This window comes from Mesocricetus auratus, unplaced genomic scaffold (genome assembly GCF_017639785.1).
Source record: "Mesocricetus auratus isolate SY011 unplaced genomic scaffold, BCM_Maur_2.0 Super-Scaffold_100010, whole genome shotgun sequence".
NCBI classification, from domain to species: domain Eukaryota; kingdom Metazoa; phylum Chordata; class Mammalia; order Rodentia; family Cricetidae; genus Mesocricetus; species Mesocricetus auratus.
The window spans coordinates 20,335,377-20,350,541 of NW_024429194.1; the positions used below are offsets into that span (position 1 = coordinate 20,335,377).

The following is a 15,165-nucleotide window of genomic DNA, read 5'->3' on the forward strand; positions in this document are numbered from 1 at the left end:
TCTGGGGTTATGCCCGGTGTGTAGCTGCTGGCGGAGCACCTGCACATTCCTACCTTGTGGAGTCCAATGAGGGCTTTGTCCGTCCCTGGCTGCTTTCTTCCCACACGCTGTTGGCCAACTCATTCCCGATGGATGACATCACTTTGATCAGCTCCATGGGCCAGTCATCAAGATCTAGAGACCTGACCCGAGAGAGATGCGTGCCAAGATTCCGGTGGATCCCTGAGCACTCGATGCACATGAGGGCTCCCAAGTTCAAACTGGCCCAGTTAGGGTCTATAGGAAGAGAAAGAGGAGTTAATTTCAGTCAGACCGCCACCATTCATTCTCAATGCTCCTGGACTCTCAGGGACACCTGACCAGGCAGTCAGTCCCCACAGTCACATGACTTAGGCTTGGTCTTGGTGTCAGGGAAAACATGGTGTGCTGCTGGCAGCTGGTGCAAACCCACAGTTTCCCTCAACTGCTGTCCATTTGGACAGAGATACCTCTTCTAATACTTCAGCAGCATCGTTCAGAGCTGGTGCACATCAGAAAAAGAAGTTATGTGTGATGAGATGTCCACTGTGGCCCACTGATGATGGAGCGAGGTGCACCAAGGACCTGGTCATGCCTGGAGGCTGCATTGGCCTCATAACCCCCTCTGCTAGTGTTAGAGCGGCTTGGTTGGGTTAGCAAATTTCAGAGATGCAAGAGGCACACTCCTTTGAGAAGGTATGGTCTTACTTAAGGGCACCCATTGCAGCAACCCACTGGGTTCCACTGGCTACTGACAGGTGAGTGGGCAGGTAATACAGTTACATCAGGACCCAGTTCCCTCGACCCCTTGACTGTGGGTTGAGCAGCGTATGTTTTAAGCTGGGCTAACAGGACAAGGATACAGTTCTGTGTGATGATGGGTTTGTGTAGAGAATGGCTTTGGGGGCCCTGGGACACCTGTCATTGTGTGATGATATGATCAGAAGATCCGGAACTTGGTGCCAAGGCTGGCTTTGAGTTTACAATCTCTAGGTGTTTTGCAAAGGCAGGCCAACCTTGATGAGCACGACTTCTCATGGCTCTCAGAAAGAGAGGCTAAATTTACACAGCTAGAACGGGAACTGGCATCTATTCAAGTCTACCAGAAGAGCCAGATAAAACTGAGCTGACCCACTGGGGAGATTTCCTGGCCTCTCCAAAGGGCAAACGACCATTGCAGGTTGCATGATGGCTAATCAGATGTCAGCAGGTCACTTATTACAACTCAAGAAGGAGGCTGATTGATATCCCAGAGGAGGCCCTGGAAGACAGGCTTGTGATCTCAGAGATGTTCTGATGGGGTAGGTAAAACATGGGCCTCAAACAGAAGCACAGAACAGGATGCAGAAATCTACAGTCTCCATGTGAAGACAAGAAAGGATTACGTTAGGCAGCAGAAGGTGACCGTGTTTGGATGTGAAATGTCTCCCTCAGGCTCACATGCTTGAACACTTGGTCTCTGCCAGGTGGAGCTGCTTTGGGTGGATGTGAAACCTTCCGTAGGCGGGGCCAAGGAGGAAGAAGTGTATCTCTAGTGGGACAAGCTTTGAGGTTTGGAGCTTAGCCCTATTTCCTGTTGTCTGTGTATCCTGGTTCATGGAGACATGAACAAACAGTTGGCCCAGCAGAGGACCCCCACCCCCATCACATGACAGAGTGTAACTCCTCAAACTAAAGTCACAATGGACCTCCTTCCTACAGTTGCTTCTTTTCAGGTGTCTAGTGGTCCCAGAGATGACAAAAGCAATGAGTGGGGACAGCCAGGAAGGCAGCATGGACGCAGGCTGGACTCAGCCCGTGAAGAGCTCATGTACTCTCTTCAGCAAGGCTCTCACCTGGTGTCGGCAACTCTCAGAGCTTGGCTGCTGCTCTGCTGCCCCAATCAGCCCCGTCCACTAGACAGGGCTGTCATAGCTGCTGGCCACCTCCATGGCTACAACCATTCAGCCCATTGCTGACCTCTTGTCCATTGCCCATTTCCTGATGCTGAACGCAGAGTGGTTGAAAACATCTCTTTGGGATTTTCTTCCTGGTTTTAGCCTTTTCTCCAGCATTTGCCCCTTGTATTGGCCCTCACCTTGGCTCCTGTAATCTCTTCTCTTCTGATGTCATTCTCTCTTCCTGGCAAACCCAGGGAGAGACCCTGGCTTTTGTGACAACCAAACTATAACAACTGTCAACAGCTCTTACTCTTCCTTGCTTACCAGCTGGAACATTTTGTACAGACCTCCCTGACATCAGTTGCCCGGATGATGGTTTCTTCTATCAGGGTTCTTACTATCTCTCAACATCACCAATGTTCTCCCGGGACCTGGGGAGTCAACTTCATTTTTTCATCGTACCCGTAGATAACTCTCTCCAATTCAACCCTGTCTTCTTGATCTGAGGCCTCATTCCTGTCCTTACTATCTCCACACACCATGGTGGGACTGACGAAGCTCAAGTCTGTATGTTCACATCCCGATCCTAGTAGGACACCGCCCAGCAGCAGCCATGAAAGGTGGCAGGCCCAATCATGTAACCTGGGGACTCAAAACCTGCTACGGCTACCCCCTGCCTCTGGGATCAAGTCCACAGTCTTTGCAGACAGGATTAGAACTGAGCCCCACCCACCTGTGTACAACACTTCCAGCTCTGCCTGGAATGCTCTTTCCTTTCGGTCTCAGCTGGAATTACCTTCCCGAGGACAGTTCCCATGGCCACCTACCTGCCCCACCCCCAGTGTAGTAAGGTGGCATCACAGAACCTATTCTCTGCTTTGAGCAGAGGTTGGTGTGTCCACGCTTCCTGTCGGCTATGGTCAGTAGAGGCTGTGATAACATATTACATCTGGGTGAATACAGAGCAGCCTCACCGTAGCAGAGTCTGTATCTAAGGGACTGAGGGATGGTAGAAGGCAAGGCGGGTGGGTAAGACAAGATCTACTAGGAACCAACAGGGCTCTAGCCTGATTCTATGGGCAGCCCTGGCAATGACAGAGCTTCAGGAACCAGGAATCAGAGGCTGCTGGGCTGCTTCTCACTTGTGTGTTGGAACATCTGTCATACTGCCGAGGACTGTGCATGGATACATGCATGTGTGCATGGGTGCGTGCGATCGTGCATGGGTGTGTCCAACCTCTGGGATTCCCTAGGTCCTTTTCTGGGTAACTAACAGGTAACCCTAACAGAGATTTCAACTGTCAGTGGATTCTTGAAAGAGCTGGGCTGGGCAAGGCTGCAAGCTCCCTCTAGGGCAAAATTCTCATATAGTGATGGGCCTTGACCTCAGAGGTGAACACCACTGACTTTTCCAAATTCACTGGACTACAGCCAAGGTGGCCCTGTGTCCTCTTTGGGAACTATGTCCTGGGATGGGCTGAATGTGCAGAGGAGACACTTGGTGACCTGCAGCAATTGTGGCCTCAGATTCCACATTGTACTAAAGTCCACAGGCCATATCCTCAAGCCCCACAGAGTGAGCACATGTAGTGGTGGGCCAGTGAGACTCTCTAGGTGGGGTTTTGTTGGGGAAGTTCTGTTATTTGTTATTTGTCAATAAAGTACTGTTGAGCCAATAGAAATCTAGATGGGAGGAACTAGGAGTCCAGGAGGATTCTGGGAAGGAGAAACACTGGAGAGTCAACATGTAACGCCATTGGGGTAGGAGCCCGGAACTATTCTCCGGTAAGAGACATACTTAGATTAACAATTATGGGGTAATTACTTAAAGCAGAGCTAGCCAGTAAGAGACAAGCAAGGCCAACAGCTTCATAGTTAATACAGCGTCTTGTGTGTTATTTGGTGACTACATCGCGGCAGAGCCCAGGTGACTGGCGGGAGATAAACCGAAGCTGCTGGCAAGGAAAAGCTGCCCTTTACAGGGTTTTATCTGGAGTCACGCTGTCTGTTGCTCCACCAATAGACGTCACCGGTATCTCCCTTTAGGTGTGGGGTGGCTCTGATTTTAGTCCACAGTCCTGGAGTGGGTCATCTTTAAAGCTGGTGTCTGTGCCTTTCCTGCCCAGACCTCCTTCCTTCCCACTGGGATCTTTCCTAAGGGGAACTGCTACATTCAGAGGTACATGGCCATCACAGGCGCTTACTCACACTGCCTTAGCACGCTGTGACCACGCTCACATCTCACTGACAGGGTGGGCCACGTGAATCTGCTTCCTGGCATTTGCACCCAAACTGGATGTTTATACTTAAAATTCCTCCCTGCTCCCTCATGCACTTCACATCAGTCTCCAAGCATATTAAGGCCTCCCAGGAAGCGACAGGTCGGTGACGTGTGTGGGTTGAATCACACAATAGTGCTTGCTACCTCTGTAACCTGGACAAACTGCTGTGGTCCCCGACTCTTCCTTCCCTGTCCTGTCAATGGGCCCATGACAATACTAACTGTCACTCTTGGTAATTCAAGAAGACAACCCATGTGTGGACTGGATACAGCATACTTGGTGAATGGCCTCCAAACCCCCTTTTCTGAAGCTTCCAGTTCTGCTTTACCATCCCCGCCCCATCTGCTCCTGTGGCTTTGTCTGGTCTCACGGCCTCCCCCTCCTGCCCACCCCCAGCATGCATATGCCCACCTCCTCTCAAAAAGGACCTGTGACCTCCAATTTGCCACATGCCACAATTCCTGTAAAGCCATAGACTGGTTCCCTTTTGAGGAATCCCTAGGTGCATGCTGGAAACAATTACAGACATCAATCTCTCGATTTAAAAAAAAAAACATGTCTCAGGTTTTATGCTTAAAAAAAAGTCTGCTTTAAGGAAAGTTTTGGATAAAAAAACACACTTCAAATACATGTTCTTTTTTCCCCATCTCACGTTTTGAAAGTAAAATGTAAAAATGCAAACAAAGAGAGAGACTTTAAAGCAGTGCCCAGCGGAGTCAGCGGAAGAGCTTGCCCTTCTTGCCCAGAGGACGGGATCCTGCTGGGCTATGGTCATCCAGGACGCCTGGACAACCTGCTGGCCAGGGCCCTCCGTGTCTCCTGAGGTGATGCTCACGATCCACCTGCAGGTCTTTGACCCACTCCGCTGTTCTCTTCTTAGATAGTTGGTGCGGTCAGGCAGTCCTCCCCCACAAAACATCTCAGAGTCTGTGCCTGCTGTGAGATGTGGGCAGTTCACCCCCACCCCCCAGATGCATAAAGACCTCACCCCCGCAAGTATCTCCATCAACTCCATCCAGTTCCAGCCTGAGCTGCCACTCACTTTCTCGGCTCCCCTGGGGGGGCCTCCCCTGAGGCTGCAGCTTCCAGTCACATCACTTCCTCACCCTCCACTCTTCCTCAGAGCCCTTCTGACAAGTCAACTCAGGAGGGAAGCTTGCTTTGAGGCTGAAGATGGCAAAGACCCAGGTACCTTTGCTCCTTCCCCAATGCTGGAGACCATGTGTCACGGGTGGGGCTTATGCCTTGCCCACTGGGCTGTGACCAATAACACAGGTGTGTTCAGTTCCCAGATATCCCTCACCTGAGACAGCAGCTCCCGTTTGAACTGCATTCCCCCACTCCCTTCAATACCCTGTGTAACAATATAAATGGGCAAGGTTTACACAACATAGCCTCTGAGGGTGCAGACTGACAGTAAGACTTTACCCTACCCCCCAGATACAAGAAGGAAACTTCACTCTCAAGGGGAATATTACCTTTTACACAGAGAAAGTGTGACATGTTGGGGTAACTCCAAGGGAGGCAGTAATTACAGTTTCAGTCCTTCACCCATTGTGATGCCTGGGGCTTAAGCAGGGCACACAGCAGTCCAGTGTGTAAGAAATGGCACACCTCCACCAGTGAGGCTGTGTGAAGGACACCATGTTCAAACAAAACTCAAACTCAGATATGTCAGGCTCTCAGTGCCATAGCCGATACAGCTCTAGGGGCACGGCCAGCCCCGTGTACTTACTTTGGACGTCACAGTCCACACAGTGGGAGTTTCCTCTCATGTTACGGATGGACTGAAGTGCCATGGCCTCGCTCTGGCTGGTTAGTCGGGACTAGGCACAAAGAAGACAGAAAATTCAAGATATGAGCAGCCAGGAGAAATCTACACATCTAACGATGTCAGAGAAAAACCAAACAGATTATGCACAGGTGCAGCTGTGTGCAATTTCCAAACAATGGCTCCCTTTCTGATGTCTTAGGCAAGTTCGTGAGGGAGAGTGACAGATCGTATGTCAGGATTATTGGCTGAGACGAACTCTGCCCAAAATGAGTCAAGTGGTCAGACCTCCATCATTTGTGAATGAACCAGAGACTGCTCCTCAGAGAATGTCACTGGCTAATACACCTTCATGGGCATATAGCTACTTGGTATGAAGATTAAAGAGTGAGAAAAAATAATCTGTGTATCAGCCAAGGGTCAGGCCTTAATCAGCATACACAGGGCTGCCTCCTGGTTCTTCATCAGAAAACCCCAACCACACCACACATCACAGCCAGCAGAATCTCTCCCTCATGTGAGGGTCCCTCAGTTGCTACATAATCAGTCACTCACTGGAAACAGGCAGGGGCATTCATTCTTAAGCATACTTTATGGTCCTCAGAAGAGATTTTTTTTAAAGGTTACCTATTGCAGCAATGTTAGAACATATGGGAAAAGACATGAACATTTATAAACTAGGATTTGGTCACTCAGAGACCCTCTGGCTGTTTTTCTGTGCACATCTGTACACACAGGCACTGCAGGAAGATATATACTGCCTTGGAGCTTGCCTTCCCTGCCTAGTAATATCATTATGTCAACAGAGCCTCCAACTTCATCATTTAAGTGCATGCATAGAAGTTCCCTTAGTGAGTACATAGCAAGTTCCTTAGCTATGTATTTGGACTGCTCTAGGCGTCCTCAACCCTGGACAGTGCTGCAAAGAACATGTTTCCTGTATGTCTCTACACACATTCCTGACTATGTAGCAAGGATGAAATCCCAGAAGCAAAGGAAAGGATATTCGTGTTTCAAAAGGTTTATTTATTCAACAAGCATTTGATATTACAGTTAAAGCAAAAGTTGATCAGTTTCAGAACTTAGAAAAATTTCTGTTTTGTGTTCAAATTCTTTACAAATTGAGGTATCTCACACTCAATAGATGGATGTGAAGCAATTTATTGACTGCTACTTTATAATAGTAAGTTATCATTTATTTATTGCTATTGTTTAATCGGCATTATGTACTACTGTGTTTTTATTTCCTTTAGGAATCAGAAAACACTTAAGAACTTGAGCTGGCGTCTGGGGGTGTCACTGGCGTCTGGGGGTGTCACACACACACACACAGAGGTCTAACTATCTCCCCGTTTCTTTCCTCATATATCTGTACAGGTCTGGGGCTCCTTCTATGTCTTTCTGGGTCAGCTCTGAGTTATCCAACAGGAACTGAAATACTAGCTACTTCTCTAACAGCAGCTGCCCAGGTGTGTGTCCGGTGTCCTTTAGTTGCTCAAGGGAATCTCCTTCCAGGGGAAGTCATGACCACGAGTGTGTTTGCCCATGAATACAGAGGACAGCTTTGGTGGGCTGGCATTGGCCTATGGTCCATGACATCTTACTGTCTGGATTCAGAGTAATAAACAGGAACGAGGCTCTCAAGGAGAAGCCAACATTGGCCAGAGCTTCTGGAATAAAGAAGGGGTGTGGCTTCAGTTGGGGTGTGTGAGACTAATTTCTCCATAAATACCAGGTATGTGCTTGTCTGGCCAGCAGCATGTGTCCCCTTCCCTGTTCTGAAATTAGAATTCCAAGCCTGTGGATGGCAGGTGTCATTGTGCCCATGGGTGAGGTGGGGAGACACATCATGGCTGGACAGGGATATGACCTGAGAACCCAGGGAGCTCAGAATAAAAGACAGTGGTTCTTCCCAGTTGGGTATCAGCTGTCTTCCAAGAGAGAAGCAAATTGCATAATAATAATAATGGCTGTGGTCTGGCTTACCCTGGCTCAAGAGGGTAATAAAATAACACACCCCGTCTCTCTGAAAAACAGACTCCCTTCTTAATGACAAAGCTGGCCACACATCACGGGCAGAGCTTTCTTTAAATGCTTATAAATGAAACTGCAGGTGATGGCAATGTCTTTCTTCGGTTTCCAGCCGATCACAGTTTGAAAAATCAAAATGCTCACCAAGAATCTCAATGGGTCAGCAAAGGGCTCTGCGTATCTAAGGGTTCAAAGACTGAGATGGACAGAACCCGGCTGGGAAAGACAGGGCCAGCATAAGGAAGATCGCCGAGCAGTGGCCCAGAAAATGCACTGAACACACTTTTATTTCTGGCCAAACAACTGCTGGAGAACTCTTTTTAATTACTGAATGAAACATACGCCAGACTTTAAAAAAAACAGAAAATCTACCTTGCCCAAACTCCCTCTATCTCCTTTGCGTTTCGTTTGTATCCCTGTGACATTTGAGACATTTATGAGGGCAGAATAGGGCATCTTTTAAGTCTGTGTGTCTTTTTCTGATTCATTCTGCCTCAAACAATAACAACAAAAAATAAGTATGGACGCATAAGCAGGCAGAGTCCAAAAGGCTCCATCACCTACAGAGAGAGGCGAAAGCTTCCCACGTAGCACTGGCTGCCACAGCAAAGGCTTCATGTTGTACAGCCTGCCACACACAGACGGCCAAGCCAGGACACCAACACATGCATGGTGTTTGTAGATACAAAGTGGTTTTATCTTTTCAATTACTTAGTTTTTTTCTCCTCACAAAGCATACCTGGGTCTTGTCATCCACACAAGCCATCTGATGTCCCTGTCCCCCCACCTGGGGCTCCACTTGGGCCTTCTTTTCCATTTAATGATCGGCAGCCTTGATTTTGGGGCAGCCTGCTGAGGGCCTTACCTTATTCTTGCTGCTCTCGCAGGACTGGAGGCTGGCTAGGATCTGGCTCTCGATGGCTTGGACCCATGCGTCTCGTTCCTCGTATGTGGTGGCTTCAAAGTGCCATGTCTGGCCAGTGAGGGACACAATGATAAACTCAAAGTTTTCTTCTTGCTCTGGAACAGAGAGAGAGGTGGGATGAAGAGCTCACTTTCATGAGACAGCAGCGCCCGAGCCCATCCTGTCACAAGTGCCTCTGGATTCAATGGCACCGGCATGGGGCTGACAGCAGACACAGGATGGAAACGCTGAGATCTGATCCACACCCCCGCCAACACTCAAGACTGGCTTCGAAAAGCCAGCAGCGGTAACTAGGTTCCAATCAGTGCTTAGGGGGACAGGGAGAAAGGAGAGACAGCGTGGGATGTTAGGGTCTCTGTGTGGGTGCAGACCAAGCAACTTAGGAAAATAAGTTTGCAACTTACTGCTGGCCCTTGGATCTGCGGGAGAAAAATGGAGTTAGTTCTGTTAGGCGTGAAACCAGACTATGGAAGCATTAAGTATGGGTCTGGGTGAACAGCACTGGGGACACCAAGGTGGACGTCCTTCCAGGGCCGAGCAAACAGCAACGGGAGCTTTAATTCTCATGGTGCTAAGACTTGGGCAACTTGACTCCAGGCAACTCAGAGGGCTTTAGTGCACACGGGCCTGACTGTGGACACAGGGAGATACCTGTTTTGAAAGGGAAAGGGAAGAGAGGTTTGCCCACACCCTGTGAGACTACTTGCCTTTAGCTAAGTTCTATTCCCAAGGCTCATTTCGTCCCCTGTGGATTGGGCACAGGCAGTTTCTACTGAGTTTATCAGCTCTTTATTAGATCATTCAGGTATTTTAAGACAGGCAGAGTAACACAGTTTCACAAAGTCAAACAAATGCAACATAAAAGAATGCAGCACATCTTTGTATCATTTACCGAAGCACAAGCAAGTGTAACACATCGTTTTTGGACTCTTAGTACTCAAGAACCACAGAGATCATGAAAGAACTCTGGAAACCCACAGGCCCAGTGTTAAGCAAGCTAACAGCTTCCCTGGGCCACCTGCATGTCCTGTTGAGCTCAGGCCCTGACACAAGCTCAACGTCAGTGCAGACACCCACAAGGGCTGACATGCCAGAGCCATGTCTGTTAAGTCCCGGCCTGGCCCCACTCGCTGAACCGCCAATAGCGAGGCAGGAGAAAGGATAGGTGGGGCTGGCAGGCAGAGAGGATAAATAGAAGGAGAAATCTTGGAAAAAGAAGAGGGGCAAGGAGCAAGAAAAGGAGGAGAGGAAGACACCAGGGGCCAGCCATGGAGTAAGAAAACAAGAAAGAGATATGGAATAAAGGAAGGTAGAAAGCCCAGAGAAAAAACATAGTTAAAGAGAAATGGGATAATTTAAGTTAGAAGAGTTGGCTAGAAAAAAGCCAAGCTAAGGTCGGGCATTCTTTTTTTTTTTTTTTTTAAGACAGTTTCTCTGTGGCTTTGGAGCCTGTCCTGGAACTAGGTCTTGTAGATCAGGCTGGTCTAGAACTCACAGAGATCTGCCTGCCTCTGCCTCCCAAGTGCTGGGATTAAAGGTGTGCACCACCACCACCTGGCTTTTTTTTTGTTTTTGTTTGTTTGTTTTGGTTTTTACGAGACAGGGTTTCTCTGTATTGTTTTGGAGGCTGTCGGTCCAGCCCGGCCTCGAACTCAGAGATCCGCCTGCCTCTGCCTCCCGAGTGCTGGGATTAAAGGCGTGTGCCACCACTGCCCGGCTTTTGTTTGTTTTTAAGGCCGGGCATTCTTAAGTAAGAATAAGTCTCTGTGTATTTATTTGGGAGTTTGGTAGCAGATCCCCAAAGAGGAAAAAGAAAAAAATAACCAAACCAAACCAAACCAACAAAAAACCCCAAACCAACTACAGGTGCTGGCCAGGTATGGTACTCAAATGAGACCCACATTTGTGTAGAAGCAGAACAAGTCCACCTACTGTGTGGAGGGTGGCTGAGGAGGAAGCCCTAAGGTCTTTGCACATGGGGACTAGTTGAGTTTTTCATTAAAATAAAATAAGACTACATAGCAACTTCAGACAGGTTTCTTCACAGCTAGCCTGCAACCACACCCTGCAATTACCAGTAGAGCAGCGGCATCTATGGGCTTGAAAAGACCCGTTCTCTTGATCCATGAGCTTCTATGTTATACTCTTCATTACACCTTTTACCGCACAGAGGTCTGCGCCACAGCACCCGATTTAGTGCCTAAAATTCCCAGTGAAGGGAGAGGTAGGGCAGGGACAGGGTATGTAATTCATGGGTGGAACTCAAGGACACTTGGTCATTCTTGGGTGGATGTGAATACTGTTCCTTACATCTGTGAAACTCAAGGATGGTAAGCCATTGCCTGGACAAGGACAGTGTTCCGCCCCCTCCCCCCACTGATACTGAGATGCCATCATGTCCAGCGAAGAAATGACCACCATGAGCCTCAGTTAGACCTCTGTACACTGTTCTCAGAGGATTTCTGCCCACGTTTCTAGCCTGAATAATGAGCTGCAGTGTGAGCTAAAAGGCAAAACACGATCTGGCTTGACTGAGGTGCGGGCTTGGTGTCCCAGGGCTCTAGGTTACCTCCTTCAAGTCTTGGGGGTCTGCGGAGGCAGAGGGTGGTCTTTGAAGGATCCCACTTAGCAGGGACATGCACAGCCACACATGTGGATGACAGAACACAAAATGATAAAAATGGCTGGGTATCCAGGTCAAATGCTACAAGGATGTATCACCAAGCTTTTGGCCCCATTTTGATGCCAGCTTGAGTAGCTGTGCTGTTCAGATGAAGCTGTGGAGGTGCAGTCTGGCTCTGTCTTGTCCTGGGAGCCATGCGCCTCTCTCTGCATAAGTACCTGAAGGGGCAGAATTCACAGGAACACCAGGGTTCCGTCACGTTGTCACAGTTTTCTTTCCAATGGACAGGCTCCCCTCTGCAGCTTGTGTGTGGTTAGACCTTCCTCCTTCCTTTCTGTTCCTGATGTCTTCCGGTTACATTTCTCTGCTTTCCTTATGGCTACCTCTCCTATCTTCCTGGGGACCTAGATTTTGTCAGGATTTCCTCACTCTATTCAAAGCTCCAAGAGTCTCTCTCTAATGTGCTGACCTACCATGTAGGGTGTCTGTCCTGCAGACAGACACCTTTCCACTCCACATAGTGTGCCGCCTCACACTTGATGGCACAGCCTGCAGAGCAGCCATCTTTGTGCTCAGCCCTCTGCTCACTCCCTCAGGAACATGACTGTTGTCTTCCCTCTGATGCCTTACTTCCAAGCCTGTGAATGAGAGCCCGGTCAGGCCGTGGCTCTTGTCAGTCTTCTTTCCCCTCAACCCCATCTCTCCGGAACAGCCGGCACTATCCAACACATGTACTGGCTTCTGAGTGTTCTGCTATGCTGAATGCACTCGGATGGGAGGAAGGTGTGTGACTGGGTGAGTAAAAGGGAGCCTAGACAAGTTACACTGAGTATGACTCGCTGGAGGCTTCCTCGGAGCATACCTCCAGTTCTTAAAGCCGGAAGCCGCCTGAGGGGCCACCCCGGCAGCCTGTATCATTGTTTTGCCTGCCTGTGTTTTTATTGGGATCTTGAGTGAAGCCTGCTCATTGCATTTAGAAAAAGAGGAGTTTTGGGGAGGACAGCAAAGGTCAGAGTTAATGTACTGTGTGAGGCCATGAAGCAATCTGAAAACTCAAGAGCAAAACTGTTCTGAAACCCAAAACTTTCTGAGTCTTGAAGTAACACTCACATGCTTAATTCCAGAAAGAAACAGATGTTAACCCACAAAACCTAAGCATGCTGCATATCCAAGGGGTGTGGTCCTGCCCTCTCCTCTGGGGAGGTCACTGAGTGCCACCACCAAAACTGTGCCAAGAAGCAGAGCACCTTCCAGGGCCCAAGCCCAGACGCTCCTCTAGTCAGCTGCTCTCCCTGCCCCACAGCTGGTTATGTGGGGGTGTTTTACTGTCTTTATGGCCTTCCCCCTTTAAAAGGGCTTCTGTCACTTGCAACACGTTCTGATAAAGCCCATGTAAGGGTACTGGCAGGGCCTGCCAGACGACAGTCAGTGCTTACTGACGGCCCCTCGGAGGCCTCCTGACTTGATCCACGCTAGCACTTGGACAGTGTGACAGCCACTGAGACAACAGGCAACCCAATGCAACACGCTCCTTTCTCTTAACACTCAGACATGTCACTAGGTGACATCGCGCCATCAATTTCCCAATGGTTAGAAGGCTGTGCTACTTTATAAAGTGACAGCTGACGACACTAGAGTTTTCTAGCAAACAGATTTAAAAACAAACCAAACAAAACTGGCAGTCAGAAAGTGGGCACATCTGCAATCCTCTATTTACTAGACATTGGGTCTCACTGTGTAGCCCTGACTGGTCTCAAACACATGATCTCCTGCCTCACCTTTGCCTCCCAAGCCAAGAGATGGCAGCTGCCCCCCCCCCCGCCCCCAAATGACAAATGCTTAAATAGTGCGAGGGGCCAGTTTTGGTGTTTTATTCTCTGGTGTCATTTGCAGATACAAACCAGCTTACTAGTGACAGGCATAGTAGGTTACTCAGAGTTCACTAAGAGACTCAGGCTGTAGAAGACACTGATAGCATATACATTAGAAGCACATCTCAGTTCCAGACAGACACACAAGCACAGAGTTATTCCCCACCCTGAGGGGAAGCCACCTCACCCCAGCCGGAAGCTCCAGGCTATACACAGTCCTGGTCCCCAGCTCACTACCACAGTGATTGGGCTCCCGAGGGCTTAAACAGTTTTCTGTGTTTAACGGTTGGCTGTGGAAAGGTCCACTATAATAGTATTTTAGAGCCATGAACCTGTCGAAACCAACCTGCCCAATTATTCCCAATGACATTAATAACACCGGATATCGCACTAATTGTGTCCAGTTTCTATGCAGACGAGGCCCCGGGGGGGCTAATTTTGCCTCCTCAGGGGCGAGCATCTCAGCCATCAGACTGACTTCACAGGGAATCCCTCCTCATTACACAAGTCTGGGCTGTCAAACTTTTTTTCCCTTAAAGGTTAATGGGCCAATCAGTCATCAATTATTTTTGTGGAATTGTAGCAGACAAAGGGTTAAAGGGCTACAGACAGCTGAAAATAGTTCAAACATGTGGCGGCTGTTTTTTAACAGGAGACACCTGATGAAGATGAATACGGGGGGGGGGGATGGAGGGAAGAGCTGGACACTTGCAGATACTGGCCTCACAGAGGGGATGGGAAAGAGGGATTCCACCAAGGCCAAGACCAAGGCCGTTGAATCATTGTCCTCAAGGCTGCGCGCCACAGTGGTGTGACCAGCAGAGCAAGGGTGCTGAGTGGGTTTGTTTTCCAAGTTATAAGGACGAATGGGCTGCAGGGGTCACTTCCATCAGCTCCTCCCTGGCCACATGTGAAGCCCATCCTGGAGGGAGAAGGTGGTCTCCCAGGCTTCCTGGAACCCAGGCTCCTGACCTGAGGTTCACCCAGGATTCAGCCCGCTTCCTGCCACACTGACTGACTGACACTTGCCAAGAGTGACATGTGCTTTTGGCGTTGCTCAGAGAGGACTGTTCAGATGGAGACTGTTAGTATCCACATAGGTATGGCTGACGTCAATGCTGAGTCGAGTGAGCCCAGAGGTATACAGACGGGCGCCACTGAGCACGGTTGAAGATAAAACAGCCAAGGCCTCCAGGGAGGAGGGTGCCCTGTCCTTAGCTTCTGTCACAGAAGGATGGGTCTTTGGTAGGGCACACCATACCTCTGTTCAACACACAGACATGGACTATGCCTGCAGCTATGCCTTTATTCATCAGTCTTAGCAAGGGGGTTTCTCAAATGGGGCATCTACTTGATGGAGAGTGGTTTGTCTTACGCCATGTTTAATGGGTGCCTGCGAGCAGGTCACTCCACTTTTTTACGACTGGTGCCTGTGAGTGCGGGCACTCAGAGAGACCAGAAGGAAATTCTGTATTGCCTGGAGCTGGAGGTACAGAGAGCTAGGAGCTGTATAATGTGGGTGCTGGGAACCGAACTTGGGTCCTCTGCAAGAGCAACATGTATTCAAAATTTACCCACCGAGCCATCATCTCTCCACCTTTTTGTTCTTCAGCACATGAGCGCTAGCTGACTAGGTATCACCACAGCATGCTGTCCCCACCTTCCTTTGCAAGGGAAGACATCCCCGTGATCTAAAGAGGCCAGTGCCCACTGTCCTTGATGTGAATTGTGAACAAATGGAGAATGTTCACAGTGTCAATTTCC

General features: G+C 49.2%; 1 protein-coding gene across 10 annotated transcripts in view; it reads right to left on the reverse strand.

The window, feature by feature from the left end:
* Positions 1–15,165, reverse strand: part of Agap1 (ArfGAP with GTPase domain, ankyrin repeat and PH domain 1) — a 452,310-nt gene that overhangs the window by 56,107 nt on the left and 381,038 nt on the right. For all 10 annotated transcript variants that reach the window (XM_040753059.1, XM_040753060.1, XM_040753061.1 and 7 more), the window contains 3 exons: positions 8,848–9,002; positions 5,916–6,006; positions 54–276 (listed from right to left, as the gene is read on the reverse strand). In XM_040753059.1, the coding sequence (XP_040608993.1) occupies positions 54–276; positions 5,916–6,006; positions 8,848–9,002 (469 nt within the window). The remainder of the gene's footprint in view (positions 1–53; positions 277–5,915; positions 6,007–8,847; positions 9,003–15,165) is intronic.